This window comes from Diadema antillarum, unplaced genomic scaffold (genome assembly GCF_040938485.1).
Source record: "Diadema antillarum isolate AM-2024a unplaced genomic scaffold, OU_Dant_1.0 seq00001263_RagTag, whole genome shotgun sequence".
Taxonomy (NCBI): domain Eukaryota; kingdom Metazoa; phylum Echinodermata; class Echinoidea; order Diadematoida; family Diadematidae; genus Diadema; species Diadema antillarum.
In genome coordinates, this window is record NW_027272045.1 from 336149 (window position 1) to 349740 (window position 13592).

General features: G+C 39.3%; 1 protein-coding gene across 1 annotated transcript in view; it reads right to left on the minus strand.

The window, feature by feature from the left end:
* Window positions 1-1079: 1079 nt before the first annotated feature.
* LOC139745397 (sialate:O-sulfotransferase 2-like) overlaps window positions 1080-13592 on the minus strand; it is a 29280-nt gene continuing 16767 nt past the window's right edge. The window contains exons 2-4 of the mRNA XM_071655789.1: window positions 2782-2985; window positions 2143-2349; window positions 1080-1441 (exon numbers count right to left, since the gene is read on the minus strand). Coding sequence (XP_071511890.1) covers window positions 1080-1441; window positions 2143-2349; window positions 2782-2985 — 773 coding nt within the window. The remainder of the gene's footprint in view (window positions 1442-2142; window positions 2350-2781; window positions 2986-13592) is intronic.

Here is a 13592-nt window from a genome sequence, read left to right on the forward strand (position 1 = left end):
CAGGTAGTTTGAACAAGAGGCGAGATGGCGACTACTAGTATGTGCCGATATGGTGTATAGGTGTAGTTCAATCACGACAAACAGTCACCAAAATCAATTGAGAAAAAAGTCATCGCGTAAAAACAAATATACGAGCGAAAACACACACACACACACACACACACACACACATACACACACACACACATCATTCTTGTATTGTCAAGGTATCTTTGCTTGGACATCTTTGAAAGCGTTGAACGTTGAAAACGCATATTTCTATATGCGTCAAGGGGTTCATCATTGGGTTTATGCATTATAAGGACAACGCGCCATTACATGTTCGTTGTTCATTTTTCCATCGTGAAGATGGCTGGATAGCCCATATTCAGCTACACTAAGCTGGTCTTCCATGGGGTCCAGTTGGATGTGGGGTGGGACCACTTCACCGGGTTAGACACCCTGCTCTTTGCGATGAATGAATGAAGCGGGATCTTTTACGTGCATGAGCTGTGACTCTCTCATACACGGGACCTCCATTTTATGTCCTATCCGAGGGACAGAGTGTTTTTGCCTCTTGCTAGAGGGGACGGTATGTTTACACACAACATTGCTCAGTCCAGACCCGGGTTCGAACCCGGGCCGCGTGATCGTGAGGCAGACGCGCTACCGACTGAGCCAACTCACCACCCGTCACATTCACAGTCGTCATCTCGATGACAGTTTCACAGATATGAATAACTGAGCAATATTTCCATTTACCTAAACCTACAGTAGGCATTTTCTGACAAGATCTCTATATTGTATTGTGAATAAATAAAAGAGGGATTATCGTAGTACAATGTACCAGGGAGGTTGTAGTGCCTTCCCAAGTTGCCAAGAATCTGGACAAGCTTTTATACATTGGTTATAATAATGATGACATCTTTATTTCTAATATCTTCCTCTGAGGACATAAATTGCCGAGACAAGATGAGTTTTTATCATTCTAAGGTAAGATACCAAGCTCTAAACTAGTCCAATGATCAGCAGCAAAGTTATTTTGGATGCTAAATGTTATATTTTCGAATTGAGGTACGATGAACATCGTGTCTTCTTGGTCAAACGTAGTTCAGTGCATATGGTGGGAGAGTAAAATTACCATCTCTAAAAATCGCCATCACTTCGCGGATAGTTTCGTTTATCGCCGTCTTGTGCTCCTCAGTAAATGGATCGAATGCCGTCCCGTTTGGTCGGGTCCTCTTGAAGTTCCCCGTCGCATGATCCACGGTACACTTGAGGCGACGTTCCAGGTTCGGACTGGCGATGCCGAGAAAGGACACGATCCGGCCAAGCTGAGTCGCCAAGTCGGTGACGAGATGCTCGTAGTGCACAACCATGACTCTAGGCCCGAAGCGAGCCAGAGCGTCCGTTGTGATCTTACTCCACCACAGATGTTCTTTCAAGACATATCCATCCCATTCTGAGGACAGAGGGAAGGGATAGGTGAGGAGTATATAGATACAAAATAGAGACATACACTGCAATTTAGTTTGTAAAACTCCTCGCCCTGGGGTTGTTGTTTTGTTTTGTTTTGTTTTGTTTTGGTTTGGTTTGGTTTGTGTGGTGATATCACTACTTTCATGCGTGGAAGATAAACGCTTCTGCGTCAGTTGCTGACAAAAGAGCGACAATAATTCAATGAAATTAATTGTTATCACATTAATTGCACCTCTTTTGGCAACGGTAATTCGACTTGGAAATGCTGCTAAAAGGAAATTCCATCCTGACATTATTTTGCTTCGTATGAAAACAAAGTCAGAGACGTAAATCATTGAAAATTATGGGATATATGTTATACTGTTATATGATATAATATATACATAACTGGAGTGTACTAACGTTATAATGAACGCGATTATAACGAAATTTGAATACATGCATAACGAAAGAAAACTGCCAGTTCCTAGGACTTCATTATAACTTATAGCGGGAGTCAAGAGTTGGCGGCAACCACTGATTTCGTCAGAGAACGAGACGAATGACAATCACGTGCGCATATATAGATCGAAAAGCCCTCATCAAAATGATCACCAGGCTAGCTACTGACAACACACCACCACCATTTTTTCTAATCATTTAATGTATATAGTTCATTATCACGTTCTCTATTTTTTTTCCAACCTGGAGTCCTGAAGGTCTCCTCAGCAGCATGGCCGATGTGTCCTTTCCCTTTTTGCCGATTCCATTCAGCCACAAGGGCGTCGTACGGATTTCGAAGCAGCAAAATGCCACCTTTCCAGTCCAAATACTCGTACCTGCTATAAAACCAGTGCATCTTCACCACCAACGTGCATCCGCAATCCGCCGGTTCACACTCTCCCAAAAAGCCTGCAAACCAACGTACAGTTGTTGAAGCTCGGTATAAAGAAATCCTTATTGTTATCATTAATATTATTATCATCATGTCTGTTATTGTTATTATCATCAGAATAATTATTATTAATAAATGATATGATACTTTGGTCGATAACGAAGAATCTGCAACTAACTTCCTGACACTTACCTGGCAAAATTATGGCGACTTACCGAAGTTACCACAATTCTGTATTAATTTGAAATGCTTCATTCCCATTGATTCCATGATAAACAATATGTACAGATTTCGTGTGAATAACTATTTCCGGAAAACATCTGAAAATTTTGAGAATTCAAAACTATCTCATTTCATGTCTGAATGACATACAATTCGATACGATTCCCACCTCTCTGCGTAGTGTTTCACATCACCCTATATTGGAGTAGGGCTCCATTTCAACTTACCACCATTCAACAAACTCCGATCACAGAATACGCTGCCTGTGTAGACTCCTGTTGCCCTCTCGATCAGGTAGCGTAACCACGTGTTGCCAGACCCAGGGAAACTTGCTAACCCCAGTAGTGGCAGCGTACCATTCTCAGCCAGCGAGGCACGTTCGCAAACAGACTGAGGAACCCTCGTCGTCTGAACAGACTTTTGGGAAACATCTGTAACACATTCATGTTCACGAAAGAAGAATGATGTACACTGTGAAACTGTGGAGGCGATTTACATGGAGAGAATCAATGGACTAAATATCTCATCCAGGGGCGGATCCAGGAATTTCGTAAAGGGGGGGGGGGGGGCGCAAAGAATTTTTTGGTGCTACTTTCGGGTTTCATCTCATTTTTTCTTTTTATTTCTCTTGTTTTAAGTGGATCCACCACTGTCATCTAAAGCGGTGGCGGGGGGGGGGGGGGGGTGCGGTTGTTACCACCAATCATAGTGCTGGTGATTACAGGCATACTTTGGAATAACGTATATTGAATTTGAATTTACACCGAATTTATTTTTCATATTTTACAACATCAAAATACAATATCATATATGAATTAACGCCGGGACAATATTTACATCTGTAGACGATGACGAAAATCTTTAAAATGTTATAACTGACTACAAAATGTGTACAATGACGTTTATCCTATACTATAATACTCGAAGTTGTTGTTGTTGTCGCGGCCTTATGTATTTCCTGTTTTATTTCGGCGTTGCTGGTTTGTCTATCTCCTCCCGAGCCGTGGGCTCCGGGCAGCTGCGACCGGTGCCGTCGGCCGCAGGAGAGTATCCTACATCGAATGGCGCGGGTTTCGTCCACAGAACTCTTACTATACACATAGAAGAATCACTCGCCACCCGTTTTGTCGCCGTCGCACGACTCATTGTCACGTGACGTCCGCCATTTTGCTTAGCGGAACTTTTTTGCGTGCAAATCCCAGCAGACGCTATCCACATACAGTGACTGCATGTTGTACCGTGTTTTTCTGACGTTCCGAGACCCTGAGCGAGGCATTAAAATGCCATATTGTGCGGCTGTAAACTGCACAAATCACTTGACAAAAGGATTTGGAAACAGGTAAGTTTGACACCAAGCCATGATGAGAATAAGAAGTAAATTAATTGCCCAAGTAACGTTACAATTAGGCGGATCGGTCGTATGTGGGCTTTCTTGTGAGCGCAGTAGCAAAGATAGTCCCAGACACTGGATTTTGTGTTTGCTGTCGACATATCTGTTTACCACCAACTAGGCCCTACTAGACAGATCAAGTAGGCCCAATTTAGGCCCTGGGGCTATACTACACTCTGTACGTTGTGTGTTGGGGCAAACAGCTTTGTACATGAAAAAAGTGTAAATTTATGTAAATTTGAGCTTAGGTGTAAACTTTACACGTGGATTTATTCTTGTCTAGCTAGTTAGAGTCACAGTACCAGTGCGGGTGGGCCAGTGTCAGTGTCAGTGACAACACTACAGTCGTTTAGATACTAGATTGTCTAGACTGACTTTGTACTCTAGTATTAAAGTAACCCCGGGACATTGCTTTCGCAATATGCAATATTTGTCATACATGTATTTGCGAGACTTGTCTTGCCTACATATTGTTGCCACGTTAACATTTCGTGCTATACCATGTAGTATGTTTTCACACTCATAAGGATTTCATTTTGAATTGTGCTTGAAGCGAACAAGTGCAAGTGAAATCTTGGATTATACAGTATTGCCTTTGATATTTTTTTTTATATTCTTGCCAGTGTCCATTATTCATGGTTTTATTTTGCTGCCATTTGTATGCTAAGTGATTGTACATGCATTTGCTTTCATGATATACGATACATGTAGTTGTCTTATTTGTGACACTTGTTTTGCCTACATGTACATACTTTGAGATACAGTGTAGTATGTTTTCACACTCTTTATATTTCACTTTGAATTTCGTTTGAAGCAAACGGGTGCGTGTGAAATCTTGCATTATACAGATGTTCATGTATTGCCTTTAGTTGATATTGTTATGCCAAGAATGCATTTGATATTCTTGCCCGACAGTGTTCATTGTTTATGGACTTATGTTGTTGCTATATTGCATGATAGTTGATTATACAGGCATTTGCTTTCGTGATATACAACATTTGTTGTATATCTGTGATACTTGTTTTGCTTACATGTTGTTACCAAATTATGTTTTCATACTACACAGTGTATGGGATAGTGTTTGTTAAACTCATTACTAAGGATTTAATTTTGAATCATGCTGAGCTATGTACAAGTGAAATCTTACATTACAAATGTATTGCCTTTAATACTGTTGCCAGGAATGCCTTTGGTGTTCTTTTCAGTGTTCATAATTCGTAGATTTATATTGCCATAGTGCATGCGGATCAACACAATATGTTTTCATACTATACCATAGTGCGTTTTTACACTCATTAGGATTTTCTTTTTGAATCACGCTTGAAGCTATCAAGGGCAAGTGAAATTGTGCACTATATTGATGTATTGCCTTAGATAATCTTGCCAGACAGTGTTCATTATTCATGAATTTTATGTTGTTGCCCTATTGCATGTCCATTATAGATGTATATGCATTTGATTTTGTGATTACAATAGTTGTCACAAATTTGCGACACTGGTGGTCTTGCCTATCATTTGCATAATATGTTTCTGACGCATGTACATGTGATTATAGCCGCCGTATTAGGTATGATAATGGTACGTGTACTTCAAGCAAATGGTATATCACTGTACTGTGGTTGATTCTCAGCAATCAACTTTGACCTTGATAGATGTCAAATAAATTGTAAAAAATCAGGAAAATTAACTCTGTCCAACTTAACTTTCTGTTTTTTGTGGGAAGACAATCTTGAAAGGAGTTCATGCTTGTAACGTGTGTGTGTGTGTGTGTGTGAATACATATATACATATATATATATATATATATACATAGATAATTATATATATATATATATATATATATACAGCTGTATATATATATATATATATATATATAAGTTAACGAATCAGTAGAAGAAGAACGCCGTAAAAAAAAAAAAAAAAATCCTAGATCTTGAAGATCTTAAAAACGGAGCATAGCTCTCAAATACTGAAAGGCAAGGTCACACTCTTCATCAGTGCCCATCAAGATCTAGGATTTATTTTTTTTTTTTACGGCGTTCTTCTTCTACTGATTCGTTAACTTATTATCAAGATGCCGAGCAGACCAATTTTCTTATTACGTTTATATATATATATATATATATATATATATATTTATATATATTGAGTACCAGGTAGTCTACATGTTGGTGCAGCAATATCATGATATCGAAAGTAAAACAGAAACCAATTTCATGTTGATCACCAACAATTTATTTACAGCACACAAATATTTGAGCGATTCGCTCTTTCTCAAGTGTTGTTGCAAATCGCTCAAAAATTGGTGTGGTGAAATAAATTGACGGTGATTAGCATGAACTCGATTTCTGTTTTATTTCATGTATACAGATCAGTATACAGTGTATACATGCCTATAGGCATATTGCTTCCTATACCAATATGTGCAATAGTGGTAACTGCATTGTACTACACACTACTAATGATAATGATAACGGCAGGAATATAGATAATTAAGGTGATGTTGTCTTCCAAATTTCTAATATGTTGAACGAGTGTCGGATGGGGAAGATGTATTACATGATCATATCCACAAATCATTGATTTTTACAACTGGACTGACTGGAAATTTAATTTGACCTGTTTAATGGGAGAAAAATCAAAAGCACGAACACACATCTTCTTACAATATCATTGGAGGGGGAAAAATGCAAGACATAGGGTTGAGAGGGGTATCAGAAAAATGGCAGGACACAGACAAGGACAGGCGCGCGTCTTAGATTATTTTATACCAAAGCAGATCACGTCTCCGAAGTCAAATAGATCTATCCGAAAGGGGGAAAAAAATCATGTTTCAATACAGACAACTTTCAGGGAAGAGTGTGAAATAAATAACATAAATGAGTACATGAATCTGTGGTCAACGCTGGATTGAGAAGTACCAGTTTGACAGTTTACAAGTTCAAGTAAATATCAAGGGCTATAGCGGCTGTCATACTGTCCGATCAGTGAGTTGACCGTACCGTACTTGCGAGGAGCTGCGGAGGTCCCGCTAAGCAACATGGCGGCGTGTGCACTGAGGCGTCACATCCGGGGTGCGCGGTGGCGACACCGAGCTCAGACTGTCGGCTAGCGCCAGCCGTGTTGCCATCCGTTCATTGGACCGTTAAGGACGTGCGCAGCACGTGTGCGCGGTAGACTGAACGGAGATCATCAGCGTAGAGCTGTAGCAATCACTTCGTCTAACTAACGCAACGTCATTGGGGTCAACTTGATATGAAAACGATCATAAAATCCTACATATCACTGTATCATTCCCAAGGAATCGATTTTCATCAATCACTTCTTTCAACCACGGTCGCAATCACATGCTAACAGAATGTTAAAAGATAATTCTCAGCATGAAACCATCAGTCAGTCTCCGTACTTCGCCACACACACACACACACACACCGCACACCAGCGCTAATACGTATACTACACACGCGAAGCTTAGATCTGTGAACCAGTCGTTTTCTTTAAATACTCACCCGTGTGCATTTTTCTCTTTTCCTGTCAGGCATGCTGGGCCGCGGCCGGGGTACCGGTGGCAACGCGGCGGCCGGTCTCGTTATGTCCATCTGTCAACGAGATGGCAACTCGGCTGTCTAATGTTACGATCAGTAGAGTGCATTTCTGTCTGTAGTACGTTTTTATATGTCATTTTTGTACATCTTCATGGCTGTCTCTTATGAAGTACATTTCTGATATCTGTCTCTTATGAAATAAAGTGCACTTCTATACTAGTATGTGTCATTCAGATGGCAACACGGCTGTCTCTTATTAAGAGCATTTCTATCTGACATTGTAGATGGCAACACGGCTGTCTCTTATGGAATAAAGTGCATTTCTATCTGTCATTGTAGATGGCAAGTAAAGTAAAGTGTATTTTCTATACTAGTATGTGTCATTCAGATGGCAACACGGCTGTCTCTTATTAAGTGAAGTGCATTTCTATACTGTGTCATTGAGATTGCAACACGGCTGTCTCTTATGGAATAAAGTGCATTTCTATCTGTCACTGTAGATGGCAACACGGCTGTCTCTTATAAAGTAAAGTAAATTTCTATCTGTCATTGAGATGGCAACACGGCTGTCTCTTATGAAGTAAAGTAAATTTCTATCTGTCATTGAGATGGCAACACGGCTGTCTCTTATGAAGTAAAGTAAATTTCTATCTGTCATTGAGATGGCAACACGGCTGTCTCTTATGAAGTAAAGTAAATTTCTATCTGTCATTGAGATGGCAACACGGCTGTCTCTTATGAAGTAAAGTAAATTTCTATCTGTCATTGAGATGGCAACACGGCTGTCTCTTATGAAGTAAAGTAAATTTCTATCTGACATTGTAGATGGCAACACGGCTGTCTCTTATGAAGTAAAGTGTATTTTCTATACTGGTATGTGTCATTCAGATGGCGGCAACATGGCTGTCTCTTAACTATCTGACATTGTAGATGGCAACACGGCTGTCTCTTATGGAATAAAGTGCATTTCTATCTGTCATTGAGATGGCAACACGGCTGTCTCTTATTAAGTAAAGTGCATTTCTATCTGTCATTGAGATGGCAACACGGCTGTCTCTTATGAAGTAAAGTGTATTTTCTATACTAGTATGTGTCATTCAGATGGCAACACGGCTGTCTCTTATGAAGTAAAGTGTATTTTCTATACTAGTATGTGTCATTGAGATTGCAACACGGCTGTCTCTTATGGAATAAAGTGCATTTCTATCTGTCATTCAGATGGCAACACGGCTGTCTCTTATGAAGTAAAGTGCATTTCTATCTGTCATTGAGATGGCAACACGGCTGTCTCTTATAAAGTGAAGTGCATTTCTATCTGTCACTGTAGATGGCAACACGGCTGTCTCTTATGAAGTAAAGTAAATTTCTATCTGTCATTGAGATGGCAACACGGCTGTCTCTTTTGAAGTAAAGTAAATTTCTATCTGTCATTGAGATGGCAACACGGCTGTCTCTTATGAAGTAAAGTAAATTTCCATCTAACATTGTAGATGGCAACACGGCTGTCTCTTATGAAGTAAAGTGTATTTTCTATACTGGTATGTGTCATTCAGATGGCGGCAACACGGCTGTCTCTTAAAGGACAAGTTCACCTTCATAAACATAAGGATTGAGAGAATGCAGCAATATTAGTAGAACACATCAGTGAAAGTTTGAGGAAAATTGGACAATCGATGCAAAAGTTATGAATTTTTAAAATTTTTGTGTTGGAACCGCTGGATGAGGAGACTACTACAGCTTGTGAGTCATATGCGTACAACAGTATAAAGAAAATGTAAAGAAAATTCAACATATTTTCACTTTTTTCGCATAATAAAAGAGCACTTGACTTGCCTCTTTCTAAAGGCAGGGGGAATAATATTACCCATAACATTTGTCGGTAACGAGTCGGGGGAATGTATACTTTTTTCAAAAGATGAAATTTTGTGAAATTCTCTTTATATTTTCCTTACATTGTTGTACGCATGTGACATCTAAGTTATTCACACACTGCAGTAGTCTTCTCATCCAGCGGTTACTGCACAAAAACTTCAAAAATTCATAACTTTTGAACGGATTGTCCGATTTTCGTCAAACTTTCAATGATGTGTTCTACTAATATTGCTACATTCTCTCAATCCTTATGTTAATGAAGGTGAACTTGTCCTTTAACTATCTGACATTGTAGATGGCAACACGGCTGTCTCTTATGGAATAAAGTGCATTTCTATCTGTCATTGAGATGGCAACACGGCTGTCTCTTATTAAGTAAAGTGTATTTCTATCTGTCATTCAGATGGCAACACGACTGTCTCTTATGAAGTAAAGTGCATTTCTATACTAGTATGTGTCATTCAGATGGCGGCAACACGGCTGTCTCCTATGGAATAAAGTGCAGTTCTATCTGTCATTGTAGATGGCAACACGGCTGTCTCTTATGAAGTAAAGTGCATTTCTATACTAGTATGTGTCATTCAGATGGCGGCAGTAAATTTCTATTGTAGATGGCAACATGGCTATCTCTTATGGAATAAAGTGCATTTCTATTTGTGTCATTGTAGATGGCAACACGGCTGTCTCTTATTGAATAAAATGCATTTCTATCTGTAATTTAGATGGCAACATGGCTGTTTCTTATGAAGAAAAGTAAATTTCTATCTGTCTCTTATGAAGTAAAGTGCACATGTGTCATTGAGATGGCAACACAGCTGCATAGCCATGAAACAAAGGATGCCCCTGTTCTGTTGAGTTTGTGAGAGGACGTAATCCCAATGAGGCAGAAGAGGGATCCTTTAATGACTTGGACAATAGATATAGTACTTGTGGTAAGAAGAATAGGATCCTTATCACGAAGCCTCTCTTCATACTTTATAGAACCAAATCTAATAGTCTGTGAACAGATTGAACTGGGTTCCCCTAAAAATGACTAACTGTTGCACTTGGACACACTAGAAAAGTGTGAAAGGAGAAAAGAGGCTCTGAAGTTACAGGGTCTATTAACAAACTTAATCTTTACCAAGCAGAGCTAGCTGTGCCATGAAAGGGACAACACACAGGATGTAAAACCACCAGACCAACTTAATAAAGGGATTATCAGATTTAAGGTGCAATTAAGCATGTTCTTGCAACACATTGTGCCCATGATTAATGCTAATTTTCAAAGCAGTAGCCTCATCCTTTCAATACTTATTAGACTCGAGTCCTCAAATAAATCAAGAGGTGCCACTATTGTTTGTTTTACAATACACGGTCAGATTTGGTCGATCTCCTTGTTCAATGGCTGTAAGCTATGTTGAACCAGGAAAAGGCTGGTCAAAAAATACTTTCCCCAATCTAGTCAATAGAGCTAACAAAATGCAAAATCTATCACATCCAGTATCTTTATGTCATGGTGCTATCCCAATGCATTCAATGTATTTTCCATGCATTCAAATACAAGATTATTCAACCCATTTGTAGTTTAGCAGGATTCGCAGTTTCATAAACTGACAGGGACCGCGACGAGAACGCTCCTGCTGTGGCCCCCAAAAAAACTTGTTTCATGACAACAATTCTACATTAAATGTTGTATCTCCTTGCCTATATGAGGTTGTCTGCTATCAATACACCTGACCTCAATATAGGGAAGAAAGACAGAGAAACTGTCACAGCTCCTTGCTATTCGAGGCTGTCTGCAATCACCTGGCCTCAAAAATAAGGAACACAGAGAAACCTTAACTACTCTTGGCTTGCTTAGCAGAGCAAGGCAAGAGAGCCTTCGGTCTAAGAGAGACAATACTGAAACGAGTCAGCATGTAGCAATAAATGATAAAAAAGAATTAATAAAAAGCTGCATAACACAGCTAAAGGTTGGGGTTAACTTGCTCTTCCAGTCCCAAAAAGGGGAATAGGCCAAATGTTGTCACCACACCTGGCCTTGAAGGGGAGGGGAGGACTGGTCGAGACTTACAGTATCCCCACCAACCTGGTCTCAGAAATGGCTGAATAATTAAGAAAGTAAGAAAACAAACAAAAGTTAGCAATGACAAAAGAATAATATCAAGAAACAATAAAAGTAAGAGCGGTAAAAACGTGCCTCTTACTCGGTTGGGGAACAACCAGCTCTAATCAGTCCCAAAATGGGGATGAGGCTACCAGCAATCGCAACTCCTTGCCTCTGAGAAATGGGAGGGAGGACTTTTCAAGACTTATGGTGTTCCGCACCAACCTAGTGTCAACATCGGTGAATAAAGGTCAAATTCGGTCTAAGGCAGTGCAACATTGAGACTTTACAACCATGTGAAATTCATAATAACAACTGTTGAGACTAAGTACCATAGCAAAACTGATTTCAGATAAACATTGGCCATGAGACAAATATATAATGCTGTATGGTTTCAAGTTCACATGCAGGATATTGAAGTTACAATGAAAATATGATCGAAAGTCTTTCCCTTATCAAATGAACAGTGGAAAATATATGACACTTGCATTCAATTTGATTTGATTTGATTTGATTCACAAGCCACAAGCACATTATGCAAATCAGAGTGATTTCATATAGCTGGATGTAGCCACAAGCTATTTGTACAGAACATTTCCACTAACTTTAATAATTAAGAAACATACAAGTTAAAGATCTTTTGAATGTCATGGAGATATCTGCTTCACATGCCACAAGCATATCATTCAAATCTGAGTTATTTGACATTGCTGAATGTAGCCACAAGCATACAAGCTCTTAGTATGAAACATAGCCATTAATGAAGTGTAGATAAACATATCCATTTGGAATAAATAGCATTTAAGAAAAATTCTTGGAATAACATTTGTTTAACAGGCTGCAAGCACATCAAGAAAATCAGTGCTTTCATATAGCTGAATGTAGCCACAAGCCTACAGGCTACTTATCAAGCATAGCCATTAACGAAGAATAGCAAAAAGCCACACATCTTAAACAAAGCAAAATTATGTTTTCAAATAAACCGATGAAACGTGACGCTCTCAAATATAAAATAAACGGAGGTACATGTATTATGTAAAGTCATCAATGTGCACGCCATTTTTCAATTCATTGTCTAAATTGGCTTAGCTACAGCATAAGGTGGGGTCGTCCTGGGGTACTCCTTGCTCCATCAAGTCAAAATGGGGAAGAGGCTGCTGTCTATCGCATCACCTGGCCTCGAAGTATGGGAGGGTTAAGGACTGATGAAGGCTTACAGTTTCCACCCTACCACCAAGCTGCTAAACTACTCTATTCTACTCTACAACTATTCTACAAACTATTCTACATCAAGCTAGACATCTCAAAAAAAAAATTGGAAAAGTACCTTCAAATTGAAGTTAAGGCTAGTCTATTTAATGGCCTAGACAGAAATTACATGTCCACCCATTGTGAGGATTTCTTTTGACACCACAGCATTTCCAATGGAACCATTTCAGACATGACTCACATTCTATCATGTTAAGTGTTGCCATCTGAATGACACATACTAGTATAGAAAATACATTTTACTTCATTAGAGACAGCCGTGTTGCCATCTCAATGACAGATAGAAATTTACTTTACTTCAAAAGAGACAGCCGTGTTGCCATCTGAATGACAGATAGAACTGCACTTTACTTCATAAGAGACAGCCGTGTTGCCATCTGAATGACACATACTAGTATAGAAAATACACTTTACTTAATAAGAGACAGCCGTGTTGCCATCTCAATGACAGATAGAAATACACTTTATTCCATAAGAGACAGCCGTGTTGCCATCTCAATGTCAGATAGAAATGCACTTCACTTTATAAGAGACAGCCGTGTTGCCGCCATCTGAATGACACATACTAGTATAGAAAATACACTTTACTTCATAAGAGACAGCCGTGTTGCCATCTACAGTGACAGATAGAAATACACTTTACTCCATAAGAGACAGCCGTGTTGCCATCTGAATGACACATAGAAATGCACTTTATTCCATAAGAGACAGCCGTGTTGCCATCTCAATGACAGATAGAAATTTACTTTACTTCATAAGAGACAGCCGTGTTGCCATCTGAATGACAGATAGAAATGCACTTTATTCCATAAGAGACAGCCGTGTTGCCATCTCAATGTCAGATAGAAATGCACTTTACTTTATAAGAGACAG